At 41.9% G+C, this 23,718-nt stretch overlaps 1 protein-coding gene and 1 long non-coding RNA gene across 2 annotated transcripts; one reads left to right on the forward strand and one right to left on the reverse strand.

Annotated features, from left to right (window-relative positions):
- The first annotated feature begins 96 nt into the window (after positions 1 to 96).
- On the forward strand, positions 97 to 14,646 carry LOC123729701 (uncharacterized). The gene is made up of 4 exons (XR_006761394.2): positions 97 to 178; positions 289 to 357; positions 14,426 to 14,463; positions 14,566 to 14,646. It is a non-coding gene; the product is annotated as an uncharacterized LOC123729701 (long non-coding RNA).
- Positions 14,647 to 20,360: 5,714 nt separating this feature from the next.
- On the reverse strand, positions 20,361 to 23,417 carry LOC123729680 (L-rhamnose-binding lectin CSL3-like). The gene is made up of 9 exons (XM_045705498.2): positions 23,350 to 23,417; positions 23,003 to 23,038; positions 22,875 to 22,919; positions 22,621 to 22,756; positions 22,375 to 22,493; positions 21,033 to 21,077; positions 20,787 to 20,922; positions 20,602 to 20,709; positions 20,361 to 20,530 (listed from the first exon to the last, which is right to left on the reverse strand). Exons 1-8 carry the CDS (start codon positions 23,378 to 23,380, stop codon positions 20,604 to 20,606), a joined length of 654 nt encoding a protein of 217 aa, XP_045561454.1. The 5' UTR covers positions 23,381 to 23,417; the 3' UTR covers positions 20,361 to 20,530; positions 20,602 to 20,603.
- Positions 23,418 to 23,718: the final 301 nt, after the last annotated feature.

The raw sequence follows: 23,718 nt of genomic DNA on the forward strand, positions 1-23,718 counted from the left end.
TTACATTTGTTATTTGATTTGCATGTCCGTGCGCTCACGGACACCATAATGGAACACATATAAAGATGATATCCTGTGTCCATCATTCTCTATGGTCAGATCCCCATGATGTGTTGTTCTGGTGGCTGAATATGTGTCCTCTTCCTCTCACCTTTCCATTCTCAGGGCTGCTGAACAGGTGCCTTGTCCTTCAACTTGCGAGCCCTTTGGGTGTTGCACTTATCAGGCTTCACCGCCGCGGTACGGAAAGGCTGGTCCGAGTGATTTTGTGCATTTATATGTTCCCAGTTGCCACTCCTGTGAAGGGAGACCACTGAGCTTGAAGGCAGTTTGGTGACCACAGAACCCACAATACAGGTACTCTACTGTAAATATTATTAAAGTGAACCGTGTTGAATGACTATGTACAGTCGTGGCCAAAGGTTTTGTATGATGGTAATTTGCATATACTCTAGAATGTTATGAAGAGTGATCAGATGAATTGCAATTAATTGCAAAGACCCTCTTTGCCATGCAAATGAACTGAATCCCCCCAAAAAATGTCCACTGCATTTCAGCCCTGCCACAAAAGGACCAGCTGATATCATGTCAGTGATTCTCTTGTTAACACAGGTGTGAGTGTTGACGAGGATAAGGCTGGAGATCACTCTTTCATGCTGATTGAGTTCGAATAACAGACTGGAAGCTTCAAAAGGAGGGTGGTGCTTGGAATCATTGTTCTTCCTCTGTCAACCATGCTTACCTGTAAAGGAAACATGTATTGTCATCATAGCTTTGCACAAAAAGGGCTTCATAGCCAAGGATATTGCTGCCAGTAAGATTGAACCTAAATCAACCATTTATCAAATCATCAAGAACTTCAAGGAGAGCGGTTCAATTGTTGTGAAGAAGGCTTCAGGGCGCCCAAGAAAGTTCAGCAAGCACCAGGACCGTCTCCTAAAGTTGATTCAGCTGCTGGATCGGGGCACCATCAGTACAGAGCTTGCTCAGGAATGGCAGCAGGCAGGTGTGAGTGCATCTGGGGTAAAGTCATTTTCTCTGATGAATCCCGTTTCCGATTGTTTGGGGCATATGGAAAAAAGCTTGTCCAGAGAAGACAAGGTGAGCGCCACCATCAGTCCTGTGTCATGCCAACAGTAAAGCATCCTGAGACCATCCATGTGTGGGGTTGCTTCTCAGCCAAAGGAGTGGGCTCACTCACAATTTTGCATAAGAACGCAGCCATGAATAAAGAATGGAACCAACACATCTTCCGAGAGCAACTTCTCCCAACCATCCAGGAACAGTTTGGTGAAGAACAATGCCTTTTCCAGCATGATGGAGCACCTTACCATAAGGCAAAAGTGATAACTAAGTGGCTCGGCGAACAAATCATCGATATTTTGGAGATAGAAAACTTCTATCTCCAGTTTCTCAGTCTCTTGGTCACAGCTTTGATGCTCCTGTACTTTCACCTCCTTCTAGATGGTAGCGGGGAGAACAGGCCATGGCTCCGAGTAAGTTAAAGATTTTCATCCTTTCCAATGCGGCCCCATAGACGTGGATGGGGACTAGCTCTCTGCTGTCTACTGTAGTCCACGATCATCTCATTTGTTTTGTTGACATTGAGGGAGAGGTTATTTTCCTGGCATCATTCCGTCAGGGCCCTCAACTCCTCACTGTAGGCCGTCTCGACATTGTTGGTAATCAGGCCTACCACTGTTGTCAGCAAACTTGATGATTGAGTTGCCACACAGTCATGGGTGAACAGGGAGTACAGGAGGAGGCTGAGCACACACCCTTGTGGGGCCCCAGTCTTGAGGATCAGCGTGGCGGAGGTGTTGTTGCCTACCTTCACACCTGAGGTCGGCCCGTCGGCCCAGCTGCACCGGGCGGGGTTGAGACCAAGGGCCCAAGCTTAGTGATGTGGCATGATTGCTATTTTCTTTCGTTTTTGAACCAGAACCCCCAACAGAAGCTAGCCAGCTAACTAGCTACAAGCTAGCAGTCAGCTAGCCACTGCTAGCGGTCACCAGCTACCTTTAGCCCAGAATACTCTTGCCAGTTTGCACAGCACGAATCAAACCAGAGCAAATCTGACTTATTTTTCTCCATATCTCCTAATTCCCACTTCAAGCTCTAAACCTTTACAACTGGATCATCGCAGCTAGCTGCTATCCGATTGGCTTGTCCTGGCTAACGTCTCTGTCCCGAAGCAAGCACCTATTAGCCTGGACCTATTTCATGCTAGGCCCATCTGTGTGTCCAGCTCGCCAAGCTACTCACTGCAGCCAATGATGATCACTCGGCTACGCATGCCTCTCCCTAATGTCAATGTGCCTCGTCCATTGCTGTTTTGGTTAGTAATTATTGCCTTATTTCATTGTAGAGTCTCTAGCCCTGCTCAATACGCCTTAGCTAACCCTTTAGTTCCACCTTCCAAACATGCGGTGACCTCACCTGGTTGAAATGATGTTTCTAGAGACAATATCTCTGTCATCGTCACTCAATGCATAGGTTTACCTCCACTGTATTCACATCCTACCATACCTTTGTCTGTACATTATGCCTTGAATCTATTCTACCGTGCCCAGAAACCTGCTCCTTTTACTCTCTGTTCCGAACGTACTAGACGACCAGTTGTTATAGCCTTTAGCCGTACACATATCCTACTTCTAATCTGTTCCTCTGTTGATGTAGAGGTTACACCAGGCCCTGCAGTGCCTAGCTCCACTCCCATTCCCCAGGCGCTCTCATTTGTTGACTTCTCTAACCGTAAAAGCCTTGGTTTCATGCATGTTAACATTAGAAGCCCCCTCCCTAAGTTTATTTTATTCACTGCTTTAGCACACTCTGCCAACCCGGTTGTCCTAGCCGTGTCTGAATCCTGGTTTAGGAGGACCACCAAAACCCCTGAAATGTCCATTCCTAACTATAACATTTTCCGACAAGATAGAACTGCCAAAGGAGGCGGAGTTACAATCTACTGCAGCGTTAGCCTGCAGAGTTCTGTCTTACTATCCAGGTCAAAGAATTTGACCTTGTACTTTTAAAAATCAACCTTTCCAGAAACAAATCTCTCACCGTTGCCACTTGCTATAGACCACCTTCTGTGCCCTGGACACCATATGTGAACTGATTGCCCCCCATCTATCTTCAGAGCTCGTGCTGTTAGGTGACCTATACTGGGATATGCTTAACACCCCAGCCATCATACAATCTAAGATTGATGCCCTCAATCTCACACAAATTATCAATGAACCTACCAGGTACAACCCCAAATCCGTAAACACGGGCACCTCATATATATCATCCTAACCAACGTGCCCTCCAAATACACCTCTGCAGTCTTCAACCAGGATGTCAGCGATCACTGCCAAATTGCCTGCGTCCGTAATGGGTCTGCGGTCAAACAACCACCTCTCATCATGTTCAAATGCTTCCTAAAACACTTCAGCGAGCAAACCGTTCTAATCGACCAGGCCCGGGTATCCTGGAAGGATTTTGACCTCATTCCGACAATAGAGGATGCCTGGTTATTCATTAAAAGTGCTTTCCTCACCATCTTAAATAAGCATGCCCCATTCAAAAAATGTAGAACCAGGAACAGATATGGACCTTGGTTCACTCCAGACCTGACTGCTCTTGACCAGCACAAAAACATCCTGTGGCGCACTGCATTAGCATTGAATAGCCCCCGTGATACGCAACTTTTCAGGGAAGTTAGGAAAGCAAAGGCTAGCTTTTTCAAACGGAAATTTTCATCCTGCAACACGAACTCCAAAAAGTTCTGGGACACTGTCACCACCGATAAATCCATGATAACTGAGAATTTCAATAAGCATTTTTCTATGGCTGGCTGTGCTTTCCACCTGGCTACCCCTACCCAGGTCAACAGCCCTGCACCCCCCACATCAACATGCCAAAGCCTCCCCATCCTTCACCCAAATACAGATTGCTGATGTTCTAATAGTGCTGCAAAACCTGGACCCCTACAACTCAGCCTGGCTAGACAATCTGGACCGTCTCTTTCTAAAATTATCAGCCGAAATTGTTGAAACCCCTATTATTAGCCTGTTCAACCCCTCTTTCGCATTGTCTGAGATCCCCAAAGATTGGAAAGCTGTCATCCCCCTCTTCAAGGTCATCACCCTCTTCAAAGGGGGAGACACTCTAGACCCAAATTGCTACAGATCTATATCTATCCTACCCTGCCTTTCTAAGGTCTTTGAAAGCCAAGTTAACAAACAGATCACTGACCGTTTCGAATCCCACCGTAATTTCTCCGCTATGCAATCTGGTTTCCTAGTTGGTCGTGGGTGTACCTCAGCCACGCTCAAGTTCCTAAAATATATCATAACCGCCATCGATTAGAGACAATACTGTGCAGCTGTATTCATCGACCTGGCCAAGGCTTTCGACTCTGTCAATCACCACATTCTTATCGGCAGACTCAACAACCTTGGTTTCTCAAATGACTGCCTAGCCTGGTTCACCAACTTCTTCTCAGACAGAGTTCAGTGGGTCAAATCGGAGGGCCTGTTGTCCGGACCTCTGGCAGTCTCTATGGGGGTGCCACAGGGTTCAATTCTCGGGCCGACTCTTTTCTCTGTATACATCAATGATGTTGCTCTTGCTGCTGGTGATTCTCTGATCCACCTCTACGCAGATGACACCATTTTGTTTACTTCTGGCCCTTCTTTGGACACTGTGTTAACTAACCTCCAGACGAGCTTCAATGCCATACAACTCTCCTTCCGTGGCCTCCAACTGCTCTTAAATGCAAGTAAAACTAAGTTTATGCTCTTCAACCGATCGCTGCCCACACCTGTACAGCATCACTAGTATGGACGGTTCTGAATTAGAATATGTGGACAACTACAAATACCTAGGTGTCTGGTTAGACTGTAAACTCTCCTTCCAGACTCACATTAAGCCTCTCCAATGCAAAATTAAACCTAGAATCGGCTTCCTATTTCGCAACAAAGCATCCTTCACTCATGCTGCCAAACATACCCACGTAAAACTGACAATCCTACCTATCCTTGAAATCGACGATGTCATTTACAAAATAGCCTCCAACACTCTACTCAACAAATTTATTGCAGTCTATCGCAGTGCCATCCGTTTTGTCACCAAAGCCCCATATACTACCCCCACTGCGACCTGCATGCTCTCGTTGGCTGGCCCTCGCTTCATATTCGTCGCCAAACCAGGTCATCTATAAGTCTTTGCTAGGTAAAGTGCCAGTAATTTATTTTATTTATTTTGCTCCTTTGCACCCCAGTATCTCTACTTGCACACTCATCATATGCACATCTATTACTCTAGTGTTTATTTGCTGTACTGTAATTATTTAGCCACTATGGCCTATTTATTGCCTTACCTCCCTTATTCTACCTCGTTTGAACATGCAGTATATTGTATTATTGACTGCATGTTTGTTTATTCCATGTTTAACTCTGTGTTGTTGTTTGTGTCGCACTGCTTTGCTTTATCTTGGCCAGGTCGCAGTTGTAAATGAGAACTTGTTCTCAACTGGCCTACCTGGTTAAGTAACGGTGAAATAAAAAATGTAAAAAATGTAAAAAGTGATGAGATTGGAGGGCACTATGGTGTTGAAGGCTAAACCAATCACTGTTACATTGAACTGGTGTTATGAGAATTTTGTTCCCGATGTACATAAACTGAACTTCAATTAAACAACTCAGCCTGCACTCAGAGCACTCAGAGTTTGTAAGATTCTGGTTCAATGACACAGACGGAGGCCCAGCCTACAATAGTCAACAATGTTTATTCATGAGGGCTCTGAATATCATACAATGTACACAGCCTTTTATACCTAACCTTTGGTCATACCATATGTCATACCCCTTACAAATGCCCCTCCTCTTCTTTAACCTGTTGGGTCTAGGGGGCAGCATTTGCACGTCTGGATAAAAAAAATGTACCCGATTTAATCTGGTTACTAATCCTACCCAGTAACTAGAATATGCATATACTTATTATATATGGATAGAAAACACTCTAAAGTTTCCAAAACTGTTTGAATGGTGTCTGTGAGTATAACAGAACTCATTTGGCAGGCAAAACCCTGAGACATTTTCTGACAGGAAGTGGATACCTGATGTGTTGTATTGACTTTAAACCTATCCCATTGAAAAACACAGGGGTTTAGGAATATTTTGGCACTTCCTATTGCTTCCACTAGATGTCACCAGCCTTTACAAAGTGTTTTGAGTCTTCTGGAGGGAGATCTGACCGAACAAGAGCCATGGAACGATGATGTCCCATTAGACACCTGGCGCGCTAGTTCATGTTGGGTACCCTCGTTCCAATACGTTATAAAAGAGTATGCATTCGTCCACCTTGAATATTATTCATGTTCTGGTTAAAAAAGGCCCTAATGATTTATGCTATACAACGTTTGACATGTTTGAACGAACGGAAATATATTTTTTCCCCTCGTTCATGACGAGAAGTCCGGCTGGCTTACATCATGTGCTAACGAGACGGAGATTTTTGGACATAAATGATGAGCTTTTTTGAACAAAACTACATTCGTTATGGACCTGTGATACCTGGAAGTGACATCTGATGAAGAGAATCAAAGGTAATGGATTATTTGCATAGTATTTTCGATTTTAGATCTCCCCAACATGACGTCTAGTCTGTATCGCAACGCGTATTTTTCTGGGCGCAGTGCTCAGATTATTGCAAAGTGTGATTTCCCAGTAAGGTTATTTTTAAATCTGGCAAGTTGATTGCGTTCAAGAGATGTAAATCTATAATTCTTTAAATGACAATATAATATTTTACCAATGTTTTCTAATTTTAATTATTTAATTTGTGACGCTGACTTGACTGCCGGTTATTGGAGGGAAACGATTTCCTCAACATCAATGCCATAGTAAAACGCTGTTTTTGGATATAAATATGAACTTGATAGAACTAAAAATGCATGCATTGTCTAACATAATGTCCTAGGAGTGTCATCTGATGGAGATTGTAAAAGGTTAGTGCATCATTTTAGCTGGTTTTATGGTTTTGGTGACCCTGTCTTTGAATTGACAAAACATTACACACAACTCTTGTAAATGTACTGTCCTAACATACTCTAAATTTATGCTTTCGCCGTAAAACCTTTTTGAAATCGTAAAACGTGGTTAGATTAAGGAGATGTTTATCTTTCAAAGGGTGTAAAATAGTTGTATGTTTGAAAAATTTGAATTTTGACATTTATTTGGATTCAAATTTGCCGCTCTTGAAATGCACCTGCTGTTGATGGAGTGCACCACGGGTGGCACGCTAGCGTCCCACCTAGCCCCAAGACTGTCAATGCTTATTTACAAGTCTTCTCCATCACATACATTGCTTATCATATCCTGCCCCATGTTACATAATCTACTGCAAGCCTAAAGGTTGGGAGACCTTCTTCCTGTTATCAGTTTCACAGTGGTCACAAGTTGTCTGCTGTCTGTTAACCTGTTCAGGTATAGGGGGCAGTATTTTCCCTTTTGGATGAAAAGCGTGCCCAGAGTAAACTGCCTAATACTCGGGCCCAGAGTCAAATATTTGCATATCATTAGTAGATTTGAATAGAAAACACTTTAAAGTTTCAAAAACTTTTTGAATGATGTCTGTGAATATAACAGAACTCATATGGCAGGCAAAAACCTAAGAGGTATCCAACCAGGAAGTGGGAACTCTGAGGCTTGTAGTCTTTTGAAATGATTGTCTATCCAAACTAGTGTCTGTGATGTCATATTGCACTTCCTAAGGCTTCCACTAGATGTCAACAGTCATTAGAACCTTGTTTGAGGCTTCTACTATGCAATTTGATTGAATAACAACCCGGAACAATAAGTGGTCTGGCTGGGGTCGCTTAGTTACCTCATGCGCGGTCACGCAGGGCTAGCCATTTTTATTTTTCTTCTGTAATGAATACGCTAATGTCCGGTTGGAATATTATCAAAGTTTTATGTTAAAAACACCATAAAGATTGATTGTGAACATGGTTTGACATGTTTCTACAAACGCTAAGGGAACTTTATAACTTTTCGTCTATGATGGATGTACGCGCATCATGCCTTTTGGAATAGTGATCTGGACCCCCGAACAAAATTGATTTATTTGGACATAAATGATGGACTTTATCGAACAAATGAACATTTCTTGTGGAAGTGGGAGTCCTTCCGGGTGCATTCCGGCGAAGATCAGCAAAAGTAAGAAAATATTTATAACAGTATTTTAGAGTTTTGACGACGCCGTGGCTTGACGGCTAACTGTATAGCTTGCATTGATGGCCGAGCTCTGTACTCAGAATATTGACCAATGTGCTTTCTCCGTAAAGCCTTTTTGAAATCGGACAATGTGGTTGGATTAAGGAGAGGGTTATCTTTCAAATGGTGTAAAATAGTTGTTTTGAATTTGGCGCCCTGATATTTCACTGGCTGTTGAATAGTGTGAACTGTGGGTGGGACGGTAGCGTACCACGCAGCCCCGAGAAGTTAACAGTTCCCCTTTTCCTTGAATGTCTTACTTCCATTGCCAAATAGTAAAGTCTTAGCTTGTCCTATGCACACACATTTATAGAATTAGTCTTCTAATCATTCAGTTATACATTTTAGGAGTGAATCATTTAGTCAAAACCTTAATCATATAAATTCTATTAACCTGTCTGGGCTAGGGGGCAGTATTGTCACGGCCGGATAAAAAACGTACCCGATTTAAACTGGTTACTACTCTTTCCCAGAAACGATAATATGCATATTATTAGTAGATTTGGATAGAAAACACTCTGAAGTTTATAAAACTGTTTGAATGGTGTCTGTGAGTATAACAGAACTCATATGGCAAATCTGCAACACTCAAAGGTTTTAAGACTGATCGTGGCCCGTGTGATTCTTCCTTAACGAAGAAGCCCCACCTAGATGGCTACTTTAAAATGTTGAAAGCCCTCAATGCTAATGTTAATGTCAAAATTGATTTTATCCATCTAGAGTCCTCTATCTAACTCCATGAGATGAGACTGAACCAATAGCCAGGAATAGACCAGCAAACGCTGGCCCCTAATTGCAATGAGGTGTACCTGGAGACAAATAGATACACCTGGGTTAATTAAGACATGTCACATAACATAAATACCAGGTGTATTGGGTCTACTTAGCATCAGTTGCATTTTCTCTGTTACTGCCACTCCTGTACCCGGCATCATGCGCATGTTCAGACTGACGGTGGTCACATGTGCGTATACAAAATCTGTATCTGATGCAGATTAGAATTTAAATATATATGACCAAATGTTTGTATTTGAGAGTAATGGAATTATGTGTCATGTATGACTTGCGGGACATTACATTTATATTGTTCAAAACAAAGTTGTCTAACAAACTGCCACATTGCATGCATGGAATAAGAGACCAAATTCTGAACTTGATGACTACAGTACACTTAGTATAACTCAAATGCTGGAGTATAGAGTCAAATGCTAAATTCTAGCTTCATGGTCCAAGTGCATATGATGTGGAATGTTGCTGAATTAGCTGTGTGATGTTTCAGTGCTGGCTGCAGCTTGCTGTACACTAACAGATGGAGGTACTGTATGTAATAATGATGATACTACTTAACCAAGCTAATGTGAGTGGTGTGTAATTCCTGTTTATTTGTCCTGGCAGCAATCAGCATCACGTGTTAACCTGTTAGGGCTAAGGGGCAGTATTTGCACGGCTGGATAAAAAGATTTACCCGATTTAATCTGGTTACTAATCCTACCCAGTAACTAGAATATGCATATACTTATTATATATGGATAGAAAACACCCTAAAGTTTCTAAAACTGTTTGAATGGTGTCTGTGAGTATAACAGAACTCATTTGGCAGGCAAAACCCTGAGACAGATTCTGACAGGAAGTGGATATCTGATGTGTTGTATTACCTTTAAACCTATGCCATTGAAAAACACAGGGGCTGAGGAATATTTTGGCACTTCCTATTGCTTCCACTAGATGTCACCAGCCTTTACAAAGTGTTTTGAGTCTTCTGGAGGAAGATCTGACCGAACAAGAGCCATGGAACGATGATGGCCCATTAGACACCTGGCGCGCGAGTTCATGTTGGGTACCCTCGTTCCAATACGTTATAAAAGAGAATGCATTCGTCCACCTTGAATATTATTCATGTTCTGGTTAAAAAAGGCCCTAATGATTTATGCTATACAACGTTTGACATGTTTGAACGAACGTAAATATATTTTTTCCCCTCGTTCATGAAGTGAAGTCCGGCGGGCTTAGATCATGTGCTAACAAGACGGAGATTTTTGGACATAAATGATGAGCTTTTTTGAACAAAACTACATTCGTTATGGACCTGTGATACCTGGAAGTGACATCTGATGAAGAGAATCAAAGGTAATGGATTATTTACATAGTATTTTCGATTTTAGATCTCCCAACATGGCGGCTAGTCTGTATCGCAACGCGTATTTTTCTGGGCGCAGTGCTCAGATTATTGCAAAGTGTGATTTCCCAGTAAGGTTATTTTTAAATCTGGCAAGTTGATTGCGTTCAAGAGATGTAAATCTATAATTCTTTAAATGACAATATAATATTTTACCAATGTTTTCTCATTTTAATTATTTAATTTGTGGTGCTGACTTGAATGCCGGTTATTGGAGGGAAACGATTTCCTGAACATCAACGCCACAGTAAAACGCTGTTTTTGGATATAAATATGAACTTGATAGAACTAAAAATGCATGCATTGTCTAACACAATGTCCTAGGAGTGTCATCTGATGGAGATTGTAAAAGGTTAGTGCATCATTTTAGCTGGTTTTATGGTTTTGGTGACCCTGTCTTTGAATTGACAAAACATTACACACAACTCTTGTAAATGTACTGTCCTAACATACTCTAAATTTATGCTTTCGCCGTAAAACCTTTTTGAAATCGTAAAACGTGGTTAGATTAAGGAGATGTTTATCTTTCAAAGGGTGTAAAATAGTTGTATGTTTAAAAAATTTGAATTTTGACATTTATTTGGATTCAAATTTGCCGCTCTTGAAATGCACCTGCTGTTGCTGGAGTGCACCACGGGTGGGACGCTTGCGTCCCACCTAGCCCATAGAGGTTAAGGCTCTGATGCTTTACTGCAATGTGGTAAGCTAGTCACCGACCACCTATGATATTTTCTACTGTAGATTAGCGTCACTGGCCCACACCAGTCTTCGCTCTCCTTCGTCCCTCACCTTTCTCCTTTTCTTGATCTTTTCCCCCCATCTACCTCAGATGGAGGTCAGATTCAAATCAAGCGTGCCAACTATGGTCGTCGTAAACACGATGTGTGTTCCATTGGGCGCCCTTATAACCAACTCACCGACACCAACTACCTCAGCCAATCCTCCACCAGCAAGATGGCAGGAAGGTACTAGAACCTGTGGTGTTTACCTGTAGGAACTCCTGGCTGTAGTGGTAACAACCACCAGCAAGATGGTAAAAAGATACTAGAACCTGAAGTGTTTACCTGTGGGAACTCATGACCTCTACCTGTCTTTGACACAAACAGGTGCGGTGGGAAGAGCCAGTGTGTTGTCCCGGCATCCAATTTTGTTTTTGGAGACCCCTGTGTTGGGACTTACAAGTACCTGGACACCAAATACTCCTGTGTCCAACAGCACGAAACAAGTCAGTCTCTGAATGTGTGCTAATAATAGTTAGTGGTGGGCACCAATAGCCATAATTTAATTCAATGTAATATCGGTATGACTGTGGCATGTTGGGATATTGTTTAATACTCCTAGCCATTTTACTCTTTTGTAAAAGAGTGCACTCTGCTGATTGCTAGAAAAGGAATAGAATGGGTTGGTTCCCCTAGGGTACCAGCTTGCTAACTTTGTTTTAATAAATGCTGCCTTATGGCCACAACATGTTTCATACATGCATTTGTTTCTCCAAGTGTATACCACCCTCACCTGCTAACGAACACTAGCTGGCACACAAGCTGTGGTTATGGAACAATGTAGCCGGCAACAACTTTAGTTATCGTAGCCTGTAGGGAGGTCGGAGACCAGGCAGTGTGGTGCCAAGACGGACAAAGGAACTGATCGTGGACTACAGGAAACGGAGGGCCAAGCCCCTCCCTACCAGGAGGCTAAAAATATTTATCAGCCCTCCGATCCTCAATTCTACAGCTGCACCATTGAGAACTTTTTGACTGGCTGCATCACCACTAGGTATGGCATCTGTCCGCAAGGTGCTACAGAGTAGTGCGTACATCACTGAGGCCGCGCTCCCTGCCATCAGGACCTCGACACGACGTGTGTCAGAAGGCCCTACATTGTCAATGCCTCAAGCCACCCAAGTCATACTGTCCTGTTGCTCCATGACAAATTGTACGGCTGCACCAAGTCTGGAACCAACAGGACCCTGAACGGCTTCTACTTCCCCCCCAAGCCATAAAACTGCTGAGTGACAACCCCTGACTATCTGCATTGACTTTTTTTTTTTTTTTTGCAATTACTTTTTTGACATCTGCTGCTGCTGTTCCTTGTTATATGTACATATCGAGCTCAAGTAGCCAGCAAGATCATTGAAGGAAAGTGGCTGAAGCTTACTTGATGCTTGTGCACACTTAATCTGGATTAACCTCTTGGGGCTAGGTGGGACGCTAGCGTGCCACCCGTGGTGCACTCCATCAACAGCAGGTGCATTTCAAGAGCGGCAAATTTGAATCCAAATAAATGTCAAAATTCAAATTTTTCAAAAATACAACTATGTTACACCATTTGAAAGATAAACATCTCCTTAATCTAACCACGTTTTACGATTTCAAAAAGGTTTTACGGCGAAAGCATAAATTTAGAGTATGTTAGGACAAGAGTTGTGTGTAATGTTTTGTCAAGTCAAAGACAGGGTCACCAAAACCATAAAACCAGCTAAAATGATGCACTAACCTTTTACAATCTCCATCAGATGACACTCCTAGGACATTATGTTAGACAATGCATGCATTTTTAGTTCTATCAAGTTCATATTTATATCCAAAAACAGCGTTTTACTATGGCATTGATGTTGAGGAAATCGTTTCCCTCCAATAACCGGCAGTCAAGTCAGCGTCAGAAATTAAATAATTAAAATTAGAAAACATTGGTAAAATATTATATTGTCATTTAAAGAATTATAGATTTACATCTCTTGAACGCAATCAACTTGCCAGATTTAAAAATAACCTTACTGGGAAATCACACTTTGCAATAATCTGAGCACTGCGCCCAGAAAAATACGCGTTGCGATACAGACTAGACGTCATGTTGGGGAGATCTAAAATCGAAAATACTATGTAAATAATCCATTACCTTTGATTCTCTTCATCAGATGTCACTTCCAGGTATCACAGGTCCATAACGAATGTAGTTTTGTTCAAAAAAGCTCATCATTTATGTCCAAAAATCTCCGTCTCGTTAGCACATGATGTAAGCCAGCCGGACTTCTCGTCATGAACGAGGGGAAAAAATATATTTCCGTTCGTTCAAACATGTCAAACGTTGTATAGCATAAATCATTAGGGCCTTTTTTAACCAGAACATGAATAATATTCAAGGTGGACGAATGCATACTCTTTTATAACGTATTGGAACGAGGGTACCCAACATGAACTAGCGCGCCAGGTGTCTAATGGGACATCACCGTTCCATGGCTCTTGTTCGGTCAGATCTCCCTCCAGAAGACTCAAAACACTTTGTAAAGGCTGGTGACATCTAGTGGAAGCAATAGGAAGTGCCAAAATATTCCTAAACCCCTGTGTTTTTCAATGGGATAGGTTTAAAGTCAATACAACACATCAGGTATCCACTTCCTGTCAGAAAATGTCTCAGGGTTTTGCCTGCCAAATGAGTTCTGTTATACTCACAGACACCATTCAAACAGTTTTGGAAACTTTAGAGTGTTTTCTATCCATATATAATAAGTATATGCATATTCTAGTTACTGGGTAGGATTAGTAACCAGATTAAATCGGGTACATTTTATCCAGACGTGCAAATGCTGCCCCCTAGACCCAACAGGTTAAGACTGAATATGTATCAGTGAACGGTAACTAGCTAGCGCTACTCTCACAGATTTGTAGGGTATACAGCTAATATGGCACAGCATAGAAATACAGATTTGGTGTAGCGGGTCGACTTTATTTTTCACCAGTCTAGGTCTAGCCTGTTTGCTTAATGTTAGCCATTTGAGTCCTGCTCATAAGGAAGTGGAACTACAAGGTAACGGTGGAAGATGACGCGCTTAACTTTTTATACTTTAGTACATGCCAACAAGTTTAAGATGACTTAAAAAATTCACCTGAAATCAACATTCCCTGTTAGTGCCCATCCCTAACACTTCACCAGGCTAATGTGTCTTAATTTGTCTGGCCAGTGTGGTGTAACTCCTGTGTTGTCCTTGCAGCATCATATGTGAAGGCTCTGATTCCCAACTACTATGTGGTAAGCTGGTTAGCACTATCGTACGGTATAATCATGTGGTGACGTATATTAGTCACTAGCCCACACACCAAGATTTGGCCATCCTTTTCTTCTTTCTCTTAGATCGGGGTGAGATCCATATTCAGCGTGCCAACTATGGTCGTTGTCAACACGATGTGTGTTCCATTAGGCACCCACAGGAACAACTCAAAAACACCAACTGCCTCAGCCAATCTAGCACCAGCACAATGGCAGAAAGGTAGTGAAACCTTTAGTGTGCATTTACCTGTAGGCACTCATTGGCTGTGGTGTTAACCTCTACCTGTTGACACACAGGTGTGACGGAGAGCGCCAGTGTATCGTCAAGGTATCCAACTCTGTGTTCGGCGACCCCTGTGTTGGAACTTATAAGTACTTGGATGTGGCTTACACCTGTGACTGAATGTGAGTTTTATATATGTGCATGCACACATGACTGGGAACTAGAATGCTGACGGTTTGTCTTGCAGAATATCTTCCTGTGGAACCTGAAGATGTACAAGGCTTCTGGGATATCTTCATCAGGTTGTGCTGTTTTCCTCCAACTGCCAAATCAACTTCAATGACCATTGTAAACCTGTCTATTTTGTGTGGAAGTGTTTCTGAACTGTGGTTGGTCTGAATTAAATGAAGTGTCAGAAAGACAAGACTGGTTGCCTCTTGTATATTACTAAATGTCACACCAATATTTCTGAACATGTGTCCTTTATTCTCGCCATTCACCGGACTCATTTGTACCTGGCGCTAATGTGCCTTTGTCTTACTGTCTGTATTCTGTGCCCACCGTTAGGCAGTTGTTAAATGCTCTGGATGGTCAAACTATATTTAAATCAATTGTACCTGCCTCTCAAATCACTGACAAGTAGTACTTATGACATCAGCAGGCTTACTTGACCTAATCTGTATGCATCAACAGCTAATCTGGTGACAAAGCAGACCTGGACAGGTTATACAATGTGTAGACCCTACAAATGTACATCAGTAAGTGATTGGCTCAGATCATGAACCAAATGTTACCGTAACGTGTAAATTGATCTAGAGGCTGTTTCTTCTCTTAAACATACTTGCAGGGAAGCTGCCCAACTACATCACATTAGTCATCTAACAGCCTCTGATCCAGAGACACACACACACGCAAACAGGGTCAACGCCCTGCTAAAGCGCACATCGACAGATCTCCACAATGTCAAAAACGTAGTCCAACACAGTTCCAAGAGCAGCCCTTCAACCATCAGATTCCAGCCAGAGAATAAATAGAATTCCATTCCCTGCACCACAAACAAAACAACCATAAAAACATCCAGGACAATACAACAGCAAGGCCAATGTTTGAGTGCATGTATGGCACCATGTCCATCTTGGTGCATTTGAATGAGTGTATGCATTTGTACAAACACCTGCATGGCATCAGCCTCAACTATATCAACACAGCCCCTCAGTGTCAATGTATTTACCTTTTATATATAATTTAGATCTGTCATTCTATCCTTTGCCCAGCAACTCCTCCCACTTTGTCTCCAATTCCACATCACAGTCCTCAGCTTCCCTTAGCCCATCCCGCCTGTCTCTGCTGGCAACCCTTCGGATTTCTATGCAGCATATCTTTCAACGATACAGTTTATCTAATTGAATAGACTCTAGACTGAGTTAAACTTTTACTATGAGCGTTGGTAATTGACTGACAAGATCTCAAGTATTTCTAGGGTCCATTTTAGATCTATGCTATGCATTTTCAGCCATTCCTGACAGGCTGCTTGAAGACAATACCAAAATAAAAGGTCAATTCTGTATCCTCACAAAATCTGCAGAACTTTGATGATTGTATGCCCCAAATATTTAGCATTTTGTTGGCAAGAAATCTATAAAATTTTTGCTGAAAAGCACAAGTCTTGAATCAACTCGTACACCCCGTACCATTGAATCGGTAAATCAAAAATTTCTTCCCAACAATTTTGCAGTCTGTATGGCATAGATGTCAACATCCTGGTCCTCAAATGAAACTGGTATACATTCCTATTTATGCTATTTTTTTTCCTCTGCAAGTTTTGGTCCTTTATATTGGACAGACAGACCAGTTCCCTACCTCCTCCTGCTGCCACCTGTCTCCGTTGTTGGGGTAATGTAATCAACTGGTTATAATCTTGGATTGAGCAGACCTTTCCATGTAATTCTGATAACTCCATGAAAGACAATTCTACCATTCCAATTGACAATATCATTTAAAAACAAATAGCCTTCTCAAACTTTTTTTCCCATAAATATTGGTCTTTTATAAACCGTCACATTTGAGTAGTGCCATAATATTTGTAATATTTGTTCTATCCTTTCAGGGGGATGAAATTGAAATTGTAGCCAGTTCTGCAATGCTTGTTTGAAAAAGAGAAATACTTTGAAAAAAGTATCATTTGAAATTAATCAAAATGAGACATGGAAATCTGTACACAGGCCAAAAAGTCTATTTTAGACAATGGATTAGCTTTTTTTAGTAATCTACTTGAGAAACATTTAGGGTTCAAGTAGAACTTTTGAATAAGTGAAGCTTTTAGAGAGAAGTTTAGTGCTTTTATATTTAATAATCTCAACACACCCAATTCATATTCATTATATAGCGAGCTAGGCCTGCATACCACCCTGCATCTTACTGCTGCTTTGCTTCTTAAGCTAAGCAGGATTGGTCCTGGTCAGTCCTTGGATGGGAGAACAGATGCTTCTCAAAGTGGTGTTGGAGGGCCAGTAGGAGGCACCCTTCTGTCTTGTCTAAAAAATATCCCATTGACCCAGGGCAGTAGGGTGCCGTCTTTTGGATGGGACGTTAAATGGGTGTCCTGACTCTCTGTGATCACTAACGATCCCATGGCACTGATCGCAAGAGTAGGGGTGTTAACCCCAGTGTCCTGGCTAAATTCCCAAATTGTCCTTCTTACCATCATGGCCACCTAATCATCGCTGGTGTACAATTAGCTACTTCATCTCCCCTCCTCTCCCCTGTAACTATTCCCCAGGTTGTTGCTGTAAATGAGAATGTGTTCTCAGTCAACTTACCTGGTTAAATAAAATAAACACATTCATAAATATAGATAGGCACACTGTATCTTGTCTGGTTTAGCGTCCCAAATTAAGATAAATATTTTTTGCTCATATGAATTGAAAAACAAATCATCAGGAGTATGCAGCGCCATATGAAAGTAAGTAAACTGTGATATGACTAAGGAGTTAATCAGGGCAAATTTTCTATAAATAGACAGGAATTGACCTCTCCATGGTTGCAGGATCTTGTCTGTTTTCTATTGAAATTAATTTTGTAGGGCTCATGTAATATTTTTTTATATGAATACCAAGTATGTCTACTTCACCATCAGACAATTTTAAAGATAAACTGCATATTAATGTAAAAGTTGTATTTTTTAAAGATCCAATACCTAACATTGTACACAGGTTTTAGTCCAGAGAGTCCAGAAAACGTATCTAGATCTTCAATGAGACATTGCAGGGATCTAGCTTGCGGACTTAATAAAAAACTTGAGTCATCGGCATACATGGACACCTTTGTTTTTAAACCTTGGATTTCTAATCCTCTAATGTTGTTATTTGATCTGATTTTAGTAGCTAGCATTTCGATGGCCATAATGAATAGATATGGTGACAGCGGACACCCTTGTTTAAGTCCTCTTGACGATTCAAAACTCTCTGAAAAGTAGCCGCTATTTACTATTTTACACCTATACAGTACTTTTACCCATTTTAAAAGAGAATCACCAAAATTGTAAAAATCCAGGCATTTTATGAACAAATTTGTAGTCCGTAATTTCCTGTAGACCCTGCCACATACGTCTCGTGTCTTGGCCGTTGAATTGCAACTCCATTTTCTCCCTATACCGACATTCTGCTTGTTTGATTGCCTTGCGGAGGGAATAACTACACTGTTTATATTCAGCTATATTCCCCGACCTCTTTCCATGGTTGAATGCGGTGGTTCACGCATTCAGTTTTGCACGAGTTTTGCGATATATAAGTCAGGTGAACAAAAGGACTTGAGTTACTGTATGTTGATATTGTTACACCATGAGTCATTAATCATGAGGCATAAACCCCTACCCTTCCACTTACCAGAGAGATGTTTGATTCTGTCGGCGCGACGCATGAAGAAACCCGATGGTTGTATGGACTTTGATAACATATCCCGAGTGAGCCATGTTTCCGTGAATCAGAGAATGTTACAATCTCTGATGTCTCTCTGGAAGGCAACTCGTGCCCTAATGTTGTCCACAAATAACTGCATAATTTCCTAAGGACTTGAAGCGAGGCGACCATCTCTGTCTGCGCCATCTTGAGATCATTTAGCTTCCTCACAGATGACTTTCATTTTGTAATATATTATATTAGTTGTTTTTTGAATAAGTTCCTCTAAATCTTGTTTTTCCTCTTATTTTGTATCTCTATAGTTTCGTTTTTATTGCTATCTACCTGTACTATTAGTGAATGTATTTCCCTTGTTAGTCTTCTCTTTAGCCAGAAACTGCTTTTTCATTGTTGTTGAAAATTGAATTGAATGACCTCTGAAGGTACATGTAAAGGTATCCCAAACAATAAAGGGATTTACTGAACCTCTATTGTACTGGAAAAATTCAGTTAAATTATTGTCTTAGTTAAAAATAAATTGTCCTCCAGTGGACTTTGATTAAATACACAATATCCCCATCCACGTGGAAATTCTACAAGAGTTGTGAAAGCCAATTTAGATGATCCGATCGCATTCTGTCTCTTATTGCCCATTGGTTTTATTTGGGATGAGTACAGCAGTACCACAACGACAGTCCCACAGGACATATTGATGGTATAATAGAAATAAAAATGCACTATGCGGATCACGCTGCCATTTCCTGGTTGCTGAAATTCTGGTTCACCATTTCGACAAAAGTAGTGTTGAATCATTATACCATCTAAACTGCAAAATATTTTTTCACACCAAAAGTACTATTTTCAGCTGTTGGACACTGGTGTACAAAAATGTACCTCAGACTAGAAATAGCGCTCTACAGATCTACCACTTAGACTTGATTTCAATGAGGGACAGATCAATGTTGGTGCATCGCCGAAATGTGTGGGACAGTGCCAGAGATACCTTTGAGATGGTGAAACTCCACTGGCATCATATTAACGCCCATACGTTGTTAATGGGCTGCGCAGTGCATTCTGGGACCAATTAGGCACTAGCTCAAAAAAAACGAAAAAAACTTTAGCATGAATTCCGTGAAGTACAAAATTACAACTAATCCGAGATGTTTGATATTATCGTATTGCTTGGGAATAGTGGCATTATGTATGCGAGGAAAATAGGCAGGTTTCTCGACTTTGAGAAGGCATTGCATGATGATTAGCTTAGCAACCGTGTGACGCATTATGACTCATCAAAATTCTGTGGGGCGTTATACATTTCTCCATTCAAGCTCTATTGTTCTCTAAAAATCTGACAAGCAAAAGCAGCCTTAGAAATAGCCTCAAGCTTAATTTCCACATCAGGGTATTGTTTGGCTCATGATCTGAGCCAATCACTTAATGATCAGGGTTTGTAGGGTCTACACATTGTAATGTCTTAACGGTCCAGGTCTGCTTTGTGTACACATTAGGTCAAGTAAGCCTGCTGATGTCATAAGTACTACTGGTCAGTGATTTGAGAGGCAAGTACAATTGATTTAATAGTTTGCCCGTCCAGAGAACAATGAATATTTTACAACTGCCTAAAGGTGGGCACAGAACATAGACAGCAAGACAAAGGCACGTTAGCGCCAGGTACAAATGAGTCCGGTGAAAGGCAAGAATAAAGGACACATGTTCAGAAATATTGGTGTGACATTTAGTAACATACAAGAGGCAACCAGTCTCGTCTTTGACACTTCGTTTAATTCAGACCAACCACAGTTCAGAAATGCTTCCACACAAAATACACAGGTTCACAATGGTCATTGAAGTTGATTTGGCAGAAAACAGCACAACCTGATGAAGATATCCCAGAAGCCTTGTACATCTTCAGGTTCCACAGGAAGATATTCTGCAAGACAAAACGTCAGCACCAGCATTCTAGTTCCCAGTCAGGCGTGCATGCACATATATAAAACTCACATTTAGTCACAGGTGTAAGCCACATCCAAGTACTTATAAGTTCCAACACAGGGGTCGCCGAACACGTAGTTGGATACCTTGACGATACACTGGCGCTCTCCGTCACACCTGTGTGTCAACAGGTAGAGGTTAACACCACAGCCAATGAGTGCCTACAGGTAAATGCACACTGAAGGTTTCAGTACCTTTCTGCCATTGTGCTGGTGGTGGATTGGTTGATGCAGTTGGTGTTTTTGAGTTGTTTGCGTGGGCGCCCAATGGAACACACATCGTGTTGACGACGACCATAGTTGGCACGCAGAATATGGATCTCACCCCGATCTGAGGAAGAGAAAGAAGAAAAGGATGGCCAAATCTGGGTGTTTGTGTGGGCTAGTGACTAATATATATCACCACATGATTATACCGTACGGGAGTGCTAACCAGCTTACCACATAGTAGTTGGGAATCAGAGCCTTCACATATGATGCTGCTTACTGCAAGGACAACACAGGAGTTACACCACACTGGCCAGACAAATTAAGACATACGTTAGCCTGGTGAAGTGTTAGGGATGGGAACTAACAGGGAATGTTGATTTCAGGCTCATTTGTTTAAAGTCATTATAAAATGTGTTGGCGTGAACTAAAGTATAAACAGTTTGACACGTCATCTTCCACCGTTCCCTTGTAGTTCCACTTCCTTATGAGCAGTCCTCAAAATGCTAACATTTTAAGTAAACTGGCTGGCTAGATCTAAGCTGGTGAAAAATTAGGTCGACCCACTACACCACATCTGTATTTCTATGCCGTATACACTACAAATCTGTGGGAGTAGCGCTAGGTAGTTACCATTCAGTCTTAAAACCAGATTAAGTACGCACAAGCAAGCTTCAGCCACTTTCCTGCAATGTTCTTGCTTGCTAATTGAGCTAGATATGTACATATAACAAGGAACAGCATATGTCAAAAAAGTATTTGCAAAAAAAAAAAGCTATGCAGATAGTCAGGGGTAGTCATTCAGCAGTTATGGCTTGGGGGAAGTAGAAGCCGTTCAGGGTCCTGTTGGTTACTGACTTGGTGCAGCCGTACCATTTGTCATGGAGTAACAGGACAGTATGACTTGGGTGGCTTGAGGCATTGACAATGTAGGGCCTTCCGACACACGTGGTGTCGAGGTCCTGATGGCAGGGAGCGCGGCCTCAGTAATGTACTGGGCCGTACGCACTACTCTCTAGCACCTTGCGGACAGATGCCATACCTAGTGGTGATGCAGCCAGTCAAAAAGCGCTCAATAGTGCAGCTGTAGAATTGAGGATCGGAGGGCTGATAAATATTTTTAGCCTCCTGGTAGGGAGGGGCTTGGCCCTCCAATACCTGTAGTCCACAGTCAGTTCCTTTGTCCATCTTGGCACCACACTGCCAGGTCTCCGACCTCCCTACAGGCTACGCTAACTAAAGTTGTTGCCGGATACATTGCTCCATAAGCACAGCTTGTGTTAGTTAGCAGGTGAGGGTGGTTTACACTTGGAGAAACAAATGCATGTATGAAACACGTTGTGGCCATAAGGCAGCATTTAATAAAACAAAATTAACAAGCTGGTACCATAGGGGAACCAACCCATTCTATTCCTTTTCTAGCTATCAGCAGAGTGCACGCTTTTACAAAAGAGTCAAATGGGTAGGAGTATTAAACAATATCCCAACATGCCACAGTCATACCGATAGTACATTGAATTAAATTATGGCTATTGGTGCCCACCACTAACTATTACTAGCACACATTGAGACTTACTTGTTTCGGGCTGTTGGACACAGGAGTATTTGGTGTCCAGGTACTTGTAAGTCCCAACACAGGGGTCCCCAAAAACCAAATTGGATGCCGGGACAACACACTGGCTCTTTCCATCGCACCTGGGTGTTTCAAAGACAGGTAGAGGTCATGAGTTCCCACAGGTAAACACTACAGGTTCTTGCTGCTGGTGGTTGTTAACACCACAGCCAAGGAGTTCCTACAGGTAAACACCACAGGTTCTAGTACCTTTCTGCCATCTTGCTGGTGGTGGATTGGCTGAGGCAGTTGGTGTCGGTGAGTTGGTTATCGGGGCGCCCAATGGAACACACATCGTGTTTACAACGACCATAGTTGGCACGCTTGATTTGAATCTTACCTCCATCTGAGGGAAGAGAGACAAAGAAAAGGAGAAAGGTGAGGGACGAAGGAGAGCAAAGACTGTGGGCCAGTGACGCTAATCTACAGTAGAAAATATCATAGGTGGTCGGTGACTAGCTTACCACATTGCAGTAAAGCATCAGAGCCTTCACACGTGATGCTGATTGCTGCCAGGACAAATAAACAGGAATTACACACCACTCACATTAGCTTGGTTAAGTAGTATCATCATCATTACTACATACAGTACCTCCATCTGTTAGTGTACAGCAAGCTGCAGCCAGCACTGAAACAACACACAGCTAATTCAGCAACATTCCACATCATATGCACTTGGACCATGAAGCTAGAATTTAGCATTTGACTCTATACTCCAGCATTTGAGTTATACTAAGTGTACTGTAGTCATCAAGTTCAGAATTGTCTCTTATTCCATGCATGCAATGTGACAGTTTGTTAGACAACTTTGTTTTGAACAATAGAAATGTAATGTCCCGCAAGTCATATGATATGTACTTCCATTACTCTCAAATACAAACATTTGGTCATATATATTTATATTCTAATCTGCATCAGATACAGATTTTATATACTCACATGTGACCACCGTCAGTCTGACCATGTGCATGATGCCGGGTACAGGAGTGGTAGTAATAGAGAAAATGCAACTGATGCTAATTAGACCCAATACACCTGGTATTTATGTTATGTGACATGTCTTAATTAACCCAGGTGTATCTATTTGTCTCCAGGTGCACCTCATTGCAATTAGGGGCCGGCGTTTGCTGGTCTATACCTCGCTATTGGTTCAGTCTCATGGAGTTAGATAGAGGACTCTAGATGGATAAAATCAATTTTGACATTAACATTGCCATTGAGGGCTTCCAACATTTTAAAGTAGCCATCTAGGTGGGGCTTCTTCGTTAAGGAAGAATCACACGGGCCACGTTCAGTCGCAAAACCTTC

This window comes from Salmo salar, chromosome 22, assembly GCF_965601325.2.
Source record: "Salmo salar chromosome 22, fSalSal1, whole genome shotgun sequence".
Classification (NCBI taxonomy): Eukaryota; Metazoa; Chordata; class Actinopteri; order Salmoniformes; family Salmonidae; genus Salmo; species Salmo salar.